The 17,005-nt window shown below is 48.4% G+C and overlaps 1 protein-coding gene across 3 annotated transcripts in view; it reads left to right on the top strand.

The window, feature by feature from the left end:
* Positions 1-17,005, top strand: part of AMOTL1 (angiomotin like 1) — a 233,162-nt gene that overhangs the window by 207,085 nt on the left and 9,072 nt on the right. For all 3 annotated transcript variants that reach the window (XM_082244557.1, XM_082244556.1, XM_082244558.1), the window contains 2 exons: positions 2,102-2,292; positions 10,781-10,906. In XM_082244557.1, the coding sequence (XP_082100683.1) occupies positions 2,102-2,292; positions 10,781-10,906 (317 nt within the window). The remainder of the gene's footprint in view (positions 1-2,101; positions 2,293-10,780; positions 10,907-17,005) is intronic.

The following is a 17,005-nucleotide window of genomic DNA, read 5'->3' as shown; positions in this document are numbered from 1 at the left end:
CCAGATCACAATGCATGTCAGAGCAAATGAGAATCATGAGGTCAAAGGAACTGCCTGAAGAGCTCAGAGACAGAATTGTGGCAAGGCACAGATCTGGCCAAGGTTACAAAAAGATTTCTGCTGCACTTAAGGTTCCTAAGAGCACAGTGGCCTCCATAATCCTCAAATGGAAGACGTTTGGGACGAACAGAACCCTTCCTAGAGCTGGCCGTCCGGCCAAACTGAGCTATCAGGGGAGAAGAGCCTTGGTGAGAGAGGTAAAGAAGAACCCAAAGATCACTGTGGCTGAGCTCCAGAGATGCAGTCAGGAGATGGGAGAAAGTTGTAGAAAGTCAACCATCACTGCAGCCCTCCACCAGTCGGGGCTTTATGGCAGAGTGCAAGACACATGAAAGCCCACATGGAGTTTGCTAAAAAACACCTGAAGGATTTCAAGATGGTGAGAAATAAGATTCTCTGGTCTGATGAGACCAAAATAGAACTTTTTGGCCTTAATTCTAAGCGGTATGTGTGGAGAAAACCGGGCACTGCTCATCACCTGTCCAATACAGTCCCAACAGTGAAGCATGGTGGTGGCAGCATCATGCTGTGGGGGTGTTTTCAGCTGCAGGGACAGGACGACTGGTTGCAATCGAGAGAAAGATGAATGCGGCCAAGTACAGGGATATCCTGGACAAAAACCTTCTCCAGAGTGCTCTGGACCTCAGACTGGGCCGAAGGTTTACCTTCCAACAAGACAATGACCCTAAGCACACAGCTAAAATAACGAAGGAGTGGCTTCACAACAACTCCGTGACTGTTCTTGAATGGCCCAGCCAGAGCCCTGACTTAAACCCAATTGAGCATCTCTGGAGAGACCTAAAAATGGCTGTCCACCAACGTTTACCATCCAACCTGACAGAACTGGAGAGGATCTGCAAGGAGGAATGGCAGAGGATCCCCAAATCCAGGTGTGAAAGACTTGTTGCATCTTTCCCAAAAAGACTCCTGGCTGTATTAGATCAAAAGGGGGCTTCTGCTAAATACTGAGCAAAGGGTCTGAATACTTAGGACCATGTGATATTTCAGTTTTTCTTTTTTAATAAATCTGCAACAATGTCAACAATTCTGTGTTTTTCTGTCAGTATGGGGTGCTATGTGTACATTCATGAGGAAGAAGAATGAACTTAAATGATTTTAGCAAATGGCTGCAATATAACAAAGAGTGAAAAATTTAAGGGGGTCTGAATACTTTCCGTACCCACTGTATATCACCCAGGGACTGACTCAGCCCACCAGGTTCCAGTCCACCTACAAATAAAATATATCCTTTGAATTGACTGGCACTTTAGAGTATGATGATTACTTTAGAGCAGGGGTGCTCAACCCATCGCCCATGGGCCACATATGGCCCGCAGAGTCCTCGGATGTGGCCCGCAACCTCAAAACACGGAAGCGTACGCCCTTGCTCTGGGATGGCGGGTCAACAAAACAGATCGCGATCAACGGGTTGCCAACCCGCCATCCCAGAGCATCACAGTGCATGGTGCTGGCAGTGGAGGAAGCAGGCGGTCACGGAGGGGCAGAAGCCACATAAGCTGATGCCTCCTCTGTAGCTCTGGCTCCTGTCTCAAGCATGACAAGTGCACTTTGCCTGGGAACTTTCCAGCAGCCTGGAGAGCAATGCCAGCAGAAGACGTAGTAAGTGTATTAAACATCATATGCACTGAACTTTTGCAATGGGCATATAAGCAAAAGGGTTATTAGGCTGCTTTCACACTGATCTGCAGGTGCAGCACACCTACAGCTTTCCTGCGGGTAAGCTTCACTGAGTCATAGACTTCTATTATATCCTGTGGGTTTTCCCAAATGTATGAGTTTTGGTGTACCAAACCGCAAGATGTAAAAAAAAGTCTATGGCTTAGTGCAGCTAACCGGCAGGAAACCTCCTCTTCCCACATACAGCCTCTATAAGTTGACAGATAGTAATTAAGTCTAGCAATCAAACATGAACCAGAACTGGGTCCCTCATACCATTGTTGTTTATGGGAGGGAATAACAGTGTTCTCGCCTAAAAAGCAAACTTATTGAACCTGTAAAAATGTTGTTTTCTGCTTTATAGCGACACGCGAGCTGTCATAATTCCAGCAATGGAGAGTACAGTGCCCCCATGCTCATGGACTTGCTGAGAAAAAAGGAAGAGACGATCTTGGCTCTAGAAGCAGATACTACCAAATGGGAACAGAAGTACTTGGAAGAGAGTGCTATGAGGCATTTCACCATGGACGCTGCGACTACAGCCATAACCCACCAGTAAGAGCATGTTGTCCTCTGCTTCATTTATCAATAAATGATAATGAGATAGTAAAGGTTAATTCTACATTTTTAGATTATTTGGTACTGTACGGTAGTATTCACAGTAGTATTCACGGTAGTATTCACCACATTTCTATAAAGCAACTTGTATGTCTCTAAGGAGGCCTGGGAGTTTCTTATCTCTTACGATATTATAGAGCCACTCAATTAGTCCAACTTTATCAAATATTCTCCACATCCTACGGACCTGATTGGGTTGAATTGGAGGCACAGACGAGCGCCCCGCACCCGATCAACCTTTTATTATAGCTCTCTCCTAAAGAAAGCAAAGCCATCTTGAGTCCTACATTGCCACACTCCTTGCATCTTTGGAATACGGCCTGCAAACTTTATCCCCTCAAATCACCCCACATACCAGTGGCCCATCTTTTAAAAAACCCCACTTCCCTCCCTGGTCAAACTCCTTAACAATTCAAAGTGATGTTGTGCCGTCGCTTCCAGGTTACTATATCAGATACCCCAACAAAGCCGATTTCGGCTTTGTTCGGGTCTCCGGCCAGCTGGGGGACGTACCGACTGGTGGCTCGGATCTCCCAGTGGGACCCTGGTAGAAGGCAGCAGGAGGGGGCGGGGCGTCCCCTCCCACTGCTTGTGATAATGGCCAAGCGGCTGCTTAGCCACAACGGTTGTAATCACATGAAAGCCGACCGTCCGCTTTGAAAGAACTGTACCGGGGTGATGCCTCTAGCTGCAGGCATCACTCCAGTACAACCACTTCCTCAAAATAACATACAGGTACATGATTTTACGGGAAGTGGTTAATGACCTTTTGGATGAGATCCCCACACACCTCAGAACGATGGCTTTATTAATTTTCTTGGCTGCCAAAATAACTATAGTGCAAGCGTGGAAGTCCCCGATTCTGCGCTGATCAAACATAAAATATCGTGGATAGTGCTTCATGAAAAATTAGCTAGTATCCTACGAGATAAACGAACCATGTTTGAAAGGATCTGGAATCCCTGGATCAGATACCTTCAATCTCCTGGGTGGCCTCTTCTTCGCTTTTCAATATTCCTATGTTCTTTTTAGTCTTTTTGGATCGTTATACTTTTTTTGTATCTGATTCGATTCAAATGTGATGTTAAAAGAACCCCAAGCTCTGGTAAATTGAGCTCTGTGCTCCTCCACTGTATTTTATCCTTCTCCTCTTTTAGGCAAGTGAATATGCTGTGGACAGAATGTTCAATATCTGGTTATTACGACATTCTGTTGTAAAATGTGCAGTTTTGCCTTTGCTCTCTTTATAGTTCTTTGCTGACAGATGCCTTTAGGTCTGATTTTGTTGCATTATGGATCCTCATTTATACACCCTTCCTGATTTTTCTGAGTCAGATATGCTTTAGGGCTCTTTTACACAGCCCGCCTCCGTAGGCGGATCCGTGCTGCTCAGCGAGGATCGATTCGCCGATCCCCGCTGAGCCGGCGGATGACAGCTCCGTCTCCGCTTGTAGTGCGGAAAGGGAGATGTCACAGCTCCCGCTGCTCTCTATGGGGAATCGGATGAGAGCGGACCGCCTGTCCGCTCTCATCCGATCCGATCCCTGGACAGATGGAAAAATAGGGATTCCACCCGTCTGGATTTCACAGACCGGATCGGATGCGGATGGCAGTGGGTGTCAGCGGAGGTGTCTCCACTGACATCCGCTGCCCCATAGAGTTGCATGGAGGATCTGATCAGATCCGCCTAAAAAACTGACAGGTGGATCTGATCGGATTGCCCGTGTGAAAGAGCCCTTTCTCATGATATTGTCCATGACTGCACTGCGGTACTGTAACTTTATATATGTGCTTTTGTTTCTGAAATCAAAACTCCTTCAATGAAAATACTGAAAAAGAAAAAGATACGAAACAACTTTTAACATTGAATGGCTAGACAAAAGCTTCTATTAGATTTTATTGATTAGATTTAGAGCTACTTTAAGCCATTGAAATGTGCATACTGCAAATGAGATAGCAAACCCTACAAGGTGTCGGTTACTGTTCTTTGGGATCTGTGCTTTTATTGGGTGTCTACCTGTCATTTTGTAATAAGCATAATGCTTAAAGATTCTTTCAATAAAAGGAAGGGAGTAAATGAATAAGGAGAAGGCGAAAGGAGGAGACTGGAAAAATAGGTTGGGCCAGTAGGGAGCAATAAATGTTGCTGTTTTCTATATATCATTTAGCGGTTCTAATTTCTAACAGATATTTTTATAAATGTGTAAAATGTGGGTACCCCAAGGGCTCAATTTTTACACTTTTTTTTAAGTGATGTAAAAGGCGTTTATTTGGTGCCATGAGGTTTTTTTTTTAAAAAAAGGAGCAGAGCGTGTTCAATTTGCAAAATAAATTTCCACTCATAATGAATGAGATTAAGCTAAGTTAATATTCACTTTGCAAAGAATGCTCAATCACGTGCAGGAAAAAATAAATAATGGTTTTATTTTAGCTTTTTTTTTTTTTTTATTGCTAACATTTTTCGATGGAGTCAGCACAGATTTGCCTCATTCACTATGCTTTGTGCAAATTCACTTCACAAAGTGAACCGACTCTACTTTAATAAATGTTATTTTAATTAACACTAGACGAAGGTGCAGGGCGAGCAAAGCAAGAGTCTTTTTCAGCTGTGTCCACGCCTATGGAGGTCAGCCACACCTCCTGACCTTTGACCTCTGAGACCACACCTCCTGATCTTTGTCCTTAGTCCACACCCTCTTCTGTGTATGTACCACTGTTTTATTGTAAAAAATACCTTACTTAGATTTTTATTATAAGATGATTAATGGACAAACATGTAACAAGAAAGCAGTTTACATAATGTAATACTTAATCATGTTTATACATTTTTTTTTTTTTAGATATATAATGTATTTTTCACTGTGATCTGTAGATAACTTAAACAGCTGCACCTGTCTGTCTTCTTCTGTGAAAGTGCTGCTGTATATATGAGACAGATTGACAGTTCAACTGGCCAACACTGGCTTGTTTGTAAACAAAGACATGCGACCACTATGATTGGCTATCCAATTAATCACATAATAGGTAACCATACTGCTGGGTGCTGGCTGCCTATCCTGCCATAGAAAGTTTATTAAAGCAGAATTTATTCAGAAAATTAAGTCCTGCTAGAACACTTCAGGCTGGCCTCTTTAGCAGGTTTAGCTATGTAAAACGTTAAAAATATAGCGCTTTTCCACTGCATAGAACCAAATGGTTCGGCTCGCTTTTGCGCTTTTCCACTGCATGGTACCGCATGCTACGGTGTAGGAATGGTTCGGTACGGTATGGTACAGCGGCGCTTTTCCACTACATGGAACAGAACGGTACGGCTCACTTAAACAATACCACCTCGGTTGGGGATCCAAGAGGGCCGTACCGGTACCATATCCCACAATCCTTTGCATGCAGCCTTGACTGTTTGTCACTACTAGCCACTGATTGGTCAGAGAATCATTGTTATCCCACCCACTTACTACTTTAGTGGAAAAGCAAACCGTTCCAACACCGTACCATGCAGTGGAAAACCAAACCCGAGCCAAGCAGGGACAAGCAGGGCCGAGTGGAGCCGAGCCGGTACTTGCAGTGGAAAAGTGCCAATAGGTGCCTATTCCAGTGTTTCTCAACCGGGGTTTGACTACGATTCAACATTGTGGCAGATGTACCTGCCCAATGTAGTTTCCAGTGTCCCCAATGCACGATAACAATGAGCATAATCAGTTTGCATTGATACCTGATGTCCTCTCTGTAGCTCCAGCTCAGGGAACTCAGAAGTCGGAGTCAGGAGGAATGCAAAGTGTGGGAGTTATGAATGCAAACCATGGAGGCGGGGAGCAGTGGTAGCCAAGAATGAAAACTGTAGAGGCGGGGAGTCGGGAAAGAAGACCATGGAGACAGAAGCCATAGGCATGCGCACCGGGTGTGCCAGGTGTGCCTGGGCACACCCTAATCACCCAGATTCCCCCTGTGCAGACCCCTGATATTTTACCAAAGCCCCCTAACAGGGCTCCTAAAAGAAATTGTAAAAAAAAAAAAAAGAATAAATAATAAAAATACTGACACAGTCCACTGCCCTACTGACACCGTCCATTGCTCTGCCGACACCATCAGTATATATATACATGTACACACAGACACACACACACACAAATGTGTTTGAGCTTTGGGATGCACATCCTAATGCAATAGGCTGTGCACACCTATGGCGGAAGCACAGAGTGGGAGAAGAGAAAAAAGACTGAGGAAGCAGGGAGAACAGAGTGGGAGCCATGAGGAGAGCAGGGCATGAAGACCATGGGGGAGGGGAGTACAGAGTGGGAGCAAGTGGCTGGATCAGAAAGTGAGATCCTGTCTGAATGGTGGCAGTGATGCACACTGTGGAGGGGGGGGGGAGCAGAGAAAAGGAGCACATGGCTGGGTTAGAAAGAGTTTCTGTGTACAGAAGGAGTGAAAGAAGTGTACGGAGGGGGGAGCAGAGAACAGGAGGTGACATCCTGTGTATAACAGCACTGAATGCAGACTGCAGAGGGAGGGAGCAGAAAGTGGGGGCACGCAGCTGGATCAGGCTGAATGTAGCAGTGAGAGGTGAGATTATAATAGCTTTATGTTATGCCATAATTTTACCTCATAGGTAGGTGCTATACGTTTTTGGATCTTTCTGCTTACCAGGAAGATTGCCAGGTAATTTTATAATGCACTCTGCCTACCAGGGACCATAATCTATTGATAGGGTCTGCTCATTGTGCTCAGGTGCAGCTCAGTTTGTCTGAATGTTTCGCACTGGTCCACTAAGGAGGCATATTGGATAATGGGAGGAAACCTGACAAGTGAGGTCACAGGCATTTTTTACAGCCCTGGTTATTGGCAGAGGAAAGTGCCTTGTCGCATGCTGGGTGACTGTATAAATGCCAGGGGCACATGTGCTTGGGGTCTTCAGCTGGAGAGCGGGATCCCAGGGGGAGGGGGCAGATGTCCCTTCTCTGTAGAAGTTGCTATGCGACCTTGAGTGGTCGACCCAAGGGCTTGAAAGTTAGAGAGAAACTGAACCCAAAGATCCTGCAGAGCTGACTAGAAGGGAGACACCAGGAAGGTGTGACTGTGAGTACAGATCTGTGTCATGGGGCCTGCCCTGTGAGGGCCATCCCCTCAAGTAGAAGAGTCAGTTGACAGGTGTCAGTCAAGGGGATGCTAGAGAGTGTCCTAAAGATAAAGTAGTTGCATCAAGTCAGCTGCTATAGAGAAAAAGAAGACCTAATTCTTCCATAGAAGTGGCAGCATGGTCAATGCACTGTGTCTGCTTCCACAAGTAATCTGGTGAAGCCAAGTGAGAGTTGTCCTTATCTACTGTGAATAGTTCAGTTGGAGTATTCCACTATTCCCTTCTCCCATCCAAATTCCACAATAAATATAAAAAACCCCAAATACCCTGGACTGTTTTTTGAGTAATGAGCAAACGGGAGTAAGGAAGGATACTTGAAAACCCCCCAGTAACTGTCTGCAGGTAATCCGAGGGAGGCCTAAGAAGTCAACACACAGCAAGCTCTACGGGGAGAGTGCTACAGTTGTACATCATGCTATCATGATCTCACCTCCTGCTGCATTCAGCCTGATCCAGCTGTGTACCCCCTATCTCTGCTTCCCCCCCCCCTCTGTAGTCTGCATTCAACTGCTACCATACACAAGATCTCCCCTCCGGCATCATTCAGCCACGTGCTCCCACTGTCAGCACTCCTCCTGCATCATTCAGCCACGTTCTCCCACTGTCAGCACTCCTCCTGCATCATTCAGCCACGTGCTCCCACTGTCAGCACTCCTCCTGATTCATTCAGCCACGTGCTCCCACTGTCAGCACTCCTCCTGCATCATTCAGCCACGTGCTCCCACTGTCAGCACTCCTCCTGCATCATTCAGCCATGTGCTCCCACTGTCAGCACTCCTCCGGCGTCATTCAGCCACGTGCTCCCACTGTCAGCACTCCTCCTGCATCATTCAGCCATGTGCTCCCACTGTCAGCACTCCTCCTGCATCATTCAGCCATGTGCTCCCACTGTTAGCACTCCTCCTGCATCATTCAGCCATGTGCTCCCACTGTCAGCACTCCTCCGGGATCATTCAGCCATGTGCTCCCACTGTCAGCACTTCTCCTGCATCATTCAGCCATGTGCTCCCACTGTCAGCACTCCTCCTGCATCATTCAGCCACGTTCTCCCACTGTCAGCACTCCTCCTGCATCATTCAGCCATGTGCTCCCACTGTCAGCACTTCTCCTGCATCATTCAGCCATGTGCTCCCACTGTCAGCACTCCTCCTGCATCATTCAGCCATGTGCTCTCACTGTCAGCACTCCTCCTGCATCATTCAGCCATGTGCTCCCACTGTCAGCACTCCTCTGGGATCATTCAGCCATGTGCTCCCACTGTCAGCACTTCTCCTGCATCATTCAGCCATGTGCTCCCACTGTCAGCACTCCTCCTGCATCATTCAGCCACGTGCTCCCACTGTCAGCACTCCTCCTGCATCATTCAGCCACGTTCTCCCACTGTCAGCACTCCTCCTGCATCATTCAGCCACGTTCTCCCACTGTCAGCACTCCTCCTGCATCATTCAGCCATGTGCTCCCACTGTCAGCACTCCTCCTGCATCATTCAGCCATGTGCTCCCACTGTCAGCACTCCTCCTGCATCATTCAGCCATGTGCTCCCACTGTTAGCACTCCTCCTGCATCATTCAGCCATGTGCTCCCACTGTCAGCACTCCTCCGGGATCATTCAGCCATGTGCTCCCACTGTCAGCACTTCTCCTGCATCATTCAGCCATGTGCTCCCACTGTCAGCACTCCTCCGGCATCATTCAGCCATGTGCTCCCAGTGTCAGCGCTCCTCCGGAATCATTCAGCCATGTGCTCCCACTGTCAGCACTTCTCCTGCATCATTCAGCCATGTGCTCCCACTGTCAGCACTTCTCCTGCATCATTCAGCCACGTGCTCCCACTGTCAGCACTTCTCCTGCATCATTCAGCCATGTGCTCCCACTGTCAGCACTTCTCCTGCATCATTCAGCCATGTGCTCCCACTGTCAGCACTTCTCCTGCATCATTCAGCCATGTGCTCCCACTGTCAGCACTCCTTCTGCATCATTCAGCCATGTGCTCCCACTGTCAGCACTTCTCCTGCATCATTCAGCCACGTGCTCCCACTGTCAGCACTTCTCCTGCATCATTCAGCCACGTGCTCCCACTGTCAGCACTTCTCCTGCATCATTCAGCCATGTGCTCCCACTGTCAGCACTCCTTCTGCATCATTCAGCCATGTGCTCCCACTGTCAGCACTCCTCCTGGCATCATTCAGCCATGTGCTCCCACTGTCAGCACTTCTCCTGCATCATTCAGCCACGTGCTCCCACTGTCAGCACTTCTCCTGCATCATTCAGCCACGTGCTCCCACTGTCAGCACTTCTCCTGCATCATTCAGCCACGTGCTCCCACTGTCAGCACTTCTCCTGCATCATTCAGCCACGTGCTCCCACTGTCAGCACTTCTCCTGCATCATTCAGCCACGTGCTCCCACTGTCAGCACTTCTCCTGCATCATTCAGCCACGTGCTCCCACTGTCAGCACTTCTCCTGCATCATTCAGCCATGTGCTCCCACTGTCAGCACTCCTCCTGCATCATTCAGCCATGTGCTCCCACTGTCAGCACTCCTTCTGCATCATTCAGCCATGTGCTCCCACTGTCAGCACTCCTCCTGGCATCATTCAGCCATGTGCTCCCACTGTCAGCACTTCTCCTGCATCATTCAGCCACGTGCTCCCACTGTCAGCACTTCTCCTGCATCATTCAGCCACGTGCTCCCACTGTCAGCACTTCTCCTGCATCATTCAGCCACGTGCTCCCACTGTCAGCACTTCTCCTGCATCATTCAGCCACGTGCTCCCACTGTCAGCACTTCTCCTGCATCATTCAGCCACGTGCTCCCACTGTCAGCACTTCTCCTGGCATCATTCAGCCATGTGCTCCCACTGTCAGCGCTCCTCCTGGCACCACCCTCACAAGTTTACAGGAGCTGGAACTATAGAGGAGGTACCAAGTATCAATGCGCATTGACAGTACTCGCTGCTAGTGCACATTAAAAACAACATTGGTATCATGTGCGTATTTTTTCTGCACAGTAATATGCAACGTGTATGCATAAGAAGAAGGAAATTTACAGCACACACTAATTTTGGTAGCATACTTATTGATGTGGAATGTATGGTCTTTGCTAAAGAACATTATTGTTTATCAAGTTGTTATGGGTAAAGTTTTGCTTTAAGTAACGTCTGCATTGTTTTAAAATGTAATACAATACTCCAGATCTGATTGACATTGTTTGTTGTTTGCGCTGTAAAACTACATTACTTTTTTCTGACTGGCTTATTTGATGGTTTGTTTCAACCTTCTCTTGATAGAGATTCATCTATTATGAGTCACTTAAGGAATGGAAGCCACAATGACAGCTCACTGGAGGTGCAGATGTGGCATGAAGAAGAGGAGATTGTTCAGGCTAATCGAAAGTTTCAGGACATGGAGCACACGTAAGATCATAAATAAAATCTAGTGATCCCTCATTAAATGAAACGTGTGACGAAAGAAATATGGCATCTACTGATGTCCATCTCTTTATGAAAATGTTTATTGTCTGGCTGCCATGGTTATCCTTTGACAGTGTACATACACCAAGCTGTGCGTGCACAACTCTGCAATTTATATTGTATGCAAATGCCAGGTGCTAGGATGAATTACCTTCTGTGCTCCTGTGCAGGAGTTACTTCAACCTGGCATGGCCAGTTAAGATGGCTGAAGATCCTGGAAGAAGACCAGGCAAACAAGTCAGTGCTGGCAAGGGAGTTTACGGACATTGCAACAATGGAGGGGAGTTTAGTTCCACTTTAACGTTAAGTTTAGCTACATGATCACTTGTAGAGCACCAATGCATCTATGAGCAATCAGTAGTTCACCCAGCTGCTTCTTTAGACCCTACAGACAGTAAGCCCATAGAATATGCAGGACTATAATTTGTCTTATCCACATGCTTTTCACTGTGCTCAAGAAGAAAGTCTAAGGCCCCGTTCACACCTGAGCGATTTTCTGCTTGAAGCTTGTAGCTATAAAACGCTCAGCAAGCCAAATCCCATTCATTGCAATGGCCCCTGTTCACATCTAATGGTTCTGTTGCCTGAAGCAAAAAAACCTGAAACTCAAAAAAGTACATGAGCTTCTTTTTTTGCAGATTACAAGCATTTTTGGCCTCATAGACTTCAATAGAAACACCTGACTTGAGCGTTTTACAAGCATTTTTCTGCTCAAATAGCAGCTCTCCGCCCCTAATTTCCTCTCCCTCTCCTCCCCCTAGTGCTTTCTATTGGACTAAACAAAAAGGCCTGAAGCTGTAAACGCTTGTAATACACTTCTAAAACACTTAAAAAAAGATGCAAACAAAATGCCAGTATATCGATATGCTCAGGTGTGAATGGAGCCTAACAGCTATACCCAGGGCCGGGACAAGGGGTGGGCAGAAGGGGGCGGTTGCCCTGGATGCAATGGTTTACTGTAGAGATAGGGGTGACTTCCTTCTGTTACAAGGCTGACAGGTGTAGTTATAGCGGCAGTGATTTTGACAAGTGAGTGAGTGCTGGGCATAGGATTTCCTAAGTTTGCACATGAATTGAGAGGGGGGAGGGGAATGCAGTTTGGCATCTTTGCCCTGGGTGCTGGATGACCTTGTCCCAGCACTGGCCATACCCTGTTCCATCCACACTGAAAAACAACAAGAGAGGAGTTCACCGACCTCGTGCAAACATCATTGTACTCACAAACAAATGATGATTGCACACATGTAAACACAATGGAACTGATCGTCTCCAAGATAGTCGGGATACTCCTGTGCTGGATGACGTGCTGGTGTCCGCAGATGTCTGGCTAGGCTGCAGCGTTTCGAGGGAGAACCCTCTTCCTCAGAACCAAAAAGTAGCACTGAGAAGCGATACTCTGCTTTCTCTTCAGATCGTGTAAATCTTTCGCCTTTTACATAGACTTAAAGTATTACTTAAAGGCAAACCTTTTTTTTTTTACTTTTGGATAGAGTGGAGAGGGATTAGAACACCTGTCAGGTTTATTGCTGTCTGTTCTCCCATTAGGGAGATTCACCCTCTCGATTTGTCCTGTTTACCAATTATCATTGAAAGTGAAATTAAAAGAAAACCCCAAAAATTGGGTTGTCCCCAGAAAAATAATAGAGGGGAACTCTTGCAATAGGGACACTATTCTGGTGACTTGGGGGTCCCCAAGGAATTCCCCTAATTTCCTGGGATTTCCTCTCACTTCCTATTTGGCTGTGGAACAGGAAGTGAAGGGAAATCTCCGCAATGGGACACATGGCGAAAACAAATCTGACAGGGGTTATAATCAGTGATGGACCGATAACGGTTTCTCATTGCCGCTACTGATACCGATATTTTGGCCATTGCATAATGGTATCGGCCGATATTTTGGTACATTTAAAAAAAAAATGTTTTTAATTTTTATCACTTGACAGGTACTGTTGTGGAGGGATCTGGGGGTCTAAAATACCCCAAACCCCTCCTCTGCACGCCAAGTTTGGCTGTTTTGAATGCTATAATTTTTTTTAATCTGGCGCCGATTACCCGAAAGTGATGTCATGACATCACTTCCGGGTTTTTGCATGGAGACCCGATCAGAGCCGAATGCGGCTTTGATCGGGTCTTCGACGGCCATGCAGGCTGGTTGCCCGGGTCTCCCGGTGGGACGAGAGACCCGGGCGAGCCGCGGAAGGCGGCGTGAGGGGGGACGTCCCCTCCCGCTCCTTGTAATGACAGCTGAGCGGCTTCTCAGCCGTATCGGTTGTCATTACAAGACAGCCGACCGTCGGCTATGGACGCCGGTACTGGGGTGATGCCTGTAGCTGCGGACCTCACTCCGGCACAAGCACTTTCCCGAAATATCGGAAGCATCAGTCACCTTGGTGGCTGATTCCGATATATCGGGGAAAGTGCAGATCGGCCCTCGATATATCGACTTTGCCGATAATCAGTCGATCACTAGTTATAATCCTCCCTTGCTATATCCAAAATGAAAAAAAAAGTTTTGCCTATAGTTCTACTTTAAAGTGTTACTACACCCACAACAGTAAAATCAGTCTGTATATGCAGTAAAGCATGCTTACACTCACTGTGGAACCTAAGGGCAGGGCCGGCCTTTGGGGTGTGCGAGCTGTGCGGCCGCACAGGGCGCCATGGGCAACAAGGGCGCCGTGCGGCCATCACAGCTCGCAGAGGATCAGGCGATTCAGGCCGCACAGCGGGAGGTGAGCGGCGACTGCAGCCTGGACAGGGTTAACACAGGCCGCGTCGGCCGCCGCTTACCTCCCGCTGTGCAGCCGTGCCTCGATCACCTATTGCTGCAGTGAGGCGAGCTGTGTATCTCTCACACAGCTCAGCCTCCGATCCTTCCACGGAATCCACGCTGACTTCCTGCCCACACATCCCCAGGAGTGTGGGCGGGCGGGAGGAGGAGAAGGGGCGGGGCGAGGAGGAGCTGACGATCTCTCCTCTGGCGTCAGTGCAGGGAGAGATCGTCAGCTCCTCCTCGCCCCGCCCCTTCTCCTCCTCCCGCCCACCCACACTCCCGGGGATGTGTGGGCAGGAAGTTTTAAAGAAAAAAAAAAATCTGCAGACAACGTAAAGTAAGTGACATCTCTCTCCTTCAAAAGATGTAAGGGGGGCTCTATGTGTGGGGGGGGGCTATGTGTGGGGGTCTGTGATGTAAGGGGGGGCTCTCTGATGTGGGGGGCTCCGTGGGGAGGGGGGGTCTGATGTAAGGGGGTCTTTTTGTGGGGGGGTCTCTGATGTGAGGATGTGAGGGGGGCATTGTGTGTGTGTGTGTGTAGGGGGTCTCTGATGTTAGGGGGGCTTTGTGTGGGAGGTCTCTGATGTGCGGGGGGCTCTCTGATGTGGGGGGCTCCGTGGGGAGGAGGGGGGTCTGATGTAAGGGGGCTTTGTGTGGGGGTCTCTGATGTGGGGGGTCTCTGATGTGAGGGGGGCTTTGTGTCGGGGGTCTCTGATGTGAGGGGGGCTCTGTGTGTGGGGTCTCTGATGTAAGGGGGCTCTGTGTTGGGGGGTCTCTGATGTGATGGGGGCTCTGTGTGGGGGGGGCTTTGTGTGGGGGGTCTCTGATGTAAAGGGGGCTCTGTGTGGGGGGTCTCTGATGTAAAGGGGGCTCTGTGTGGGGGGTCTCTGATGTAAGGGGGGCTCTGATGTAAGGGGGGCTAAGTTATTAGTGATCATAAAAAAGAAAAGTCAAATAAAGTGCAAAAAAGGTGCAAGAAAATGCGCGCGGGGGGGGCGCCACGGGATTAGCTCGCACAGGGCGCCTGATCACCTAAGGCCGGCCCTGCCTAAGGGGTTAATCCTCTGCTTTGTGTAAAAAGGCTGCTTGATCCTGTATGCACAGATCCTCCTCCTCTTCTACTTACTCCAAAACATGTCCGGATAAGATAGAGCCTTTGGAGTCAGGCTGCACATGCTCAGTTTGGTGTGTAATGCTAGAGAGTTTTTTTTTCTCTCTCTCTTTGGAGGGTATATGTGATCAGCAGAGGGCCAATCAGCACTGTCCAGACATGTCCAGGGAGATGGTCTGGAGCCCTGCAGCCACATAGGACAGCTCAGTGCAATATAAAAAAACTCCTCCAACAAGCTTCACCAGGAACAAATAGAATAAGCTGACCAGATTTTCCAAATTAAATCCGGGGACATATTTTTTTTTTCTTGGTAAATGGCACAGGACTGCATAATACACAGAGCTCTGGGCACAGGATTACATAATACACAGAGCGCTGGTCAAAGGACTACATAATACACAGAGCGCTGGGTACAGGATTACATACACAGAGCGCTGGGCACAGGATTACATAATACACAGAGCGCTGGTCAAAGGACTACATAATACACAGAGCGCTGGGTACAGGATTAATACACAGAGCGCTGGGTACAGGACTGCATAGTACACAGAGCTCTGGGCACAGGATTACATAATACACAGAGCTCTGGGCACAGGATTACATAATACATAGAGCACTGGTCACAGGACTACATAATACACAGAGCACTGGGTACAGGATTACATAATACACAGAGCGCTGGGTACAGGACTGCATAGTACACAGAGCTCTGGGCACAGGATTACATAATACACAGAGCGCTGGGCACAGGACTGCATAATACACAGAGCGCTGGGCACAGGACTACATAATACACAGAGCGCTTGGCACAGGACTGAATAATACACAGAGCGCTGGGCACAGAACTACATAATACACAGAGCGCTGGGCACAGGACTGAATAATACACAGAGCGCTGGGCACAGGACTACATAATACATAGAGCGATGGGCACAGGACTACATAATACAGAGAGCGCTGGGGACAGGACTGCATAATACACAGAGCACTGGGCGCAGGACTACATAATATAAAGGAGGGTGTTAGGCAGAGGGTGCAGGGTTCAGAGGTTTGTTATGAACAGAGGACACTTCTGCCCCCACATCCATAGTTCACCTCTGCACCCTTCTCTCACAGATTATCTCTGCAGCCACCTCTTAGCCCCTCCCACACAACAACTGAACTCTCCACCACTCCATGCATCTGCATCAGCCCTGACCCCTGCTCCCCCACTGCCCTCATCTGTGTACAAACAGACTCCCCCCCCCCCCCCCATCTGCTCACCTCATGGTCTCAGCCCTTCACACAGTAAATTTTTGGCTCTGCCCCTCCTCCACTGAACAGCAGCAGGAGCGACAGTGAGATCCTCCAGCAGGGGGGATTGGCATCCAGGCCACCTGGCTGTTTCTGAGCCAGCATAGGATGCCCTGTCTACATTAATCTGGCGCTGAACCCGGGGACAGTGTCCTCAGTCCGGGACTGTCCCCAGAAACCGGGGACGTCTGGTCACCCTAAGATAGAAGTCACAAAACTGCTATATACTGCTGATGAGAAAAGGTTTTTAGCAGTTTTTATTTACTAAAACAATTGCATTTCCGTGTTCTGTGGATTTAATAACACTTTAAGCCACAGGTGTCAAACACAAGGCCCGCGGGCCAAATGCGGCCCCCTAGGCCATTACATGTGGCCCTCGCACCTCTCCTGCAGCTGCAACACCCCCCTTGTCTCTGCCCCCACCTTGTCTCAGTAGTCGGCAGCAGAGAGGACAGAACTCCTTTGCCAGATCCTGCACAAATCTGTGCAGCTGCAGAAAGGCTTGTCTTTGCCCCACCCACCCCTTCTCAGCAGTCCGCAGCAGAGAGGAGGGCAGAACTCCTCCTAAGAATCCTGCGCCTCTCTGTGCAGCCAAAACACCACCTTGCCTCTGTCTCCCCTGGTCTCAGCATTCAGCAGACTCTGGAAGCTGACTCCAGTCCTCCTCTGGTTTTCCTCCAGACCTTGCAATTTCTTCTTCCCAGATCCACCTGCACCTTCTTCCTGGTAGCAGCACAAGGTAAGGGGTGCATTGTGATGTAAGGAAGGGTGGGGGACTCTTGACTTCTGATGGTGGGGGGGATTTGACATCTCATATAAGGGTGCGTGGGGTGCTCTGGACATCTAATCTTACAGATATAACCGG

This window comes from Pelophylax lessonae (genome assembly GCF_965119305.1).
Source record: "Pelophylax lessonae genome assembly, chromosome: 2".
NCBI classification, from domain to species: Eukaryota; Metazoa; Chordata; class Amphibia; order Anura; family Ranidae; genus Pelophylax; species Pelophylax lessonae.
This window is presented reverse-complemented; position numbering and strand designations above follow the sequence as displayed.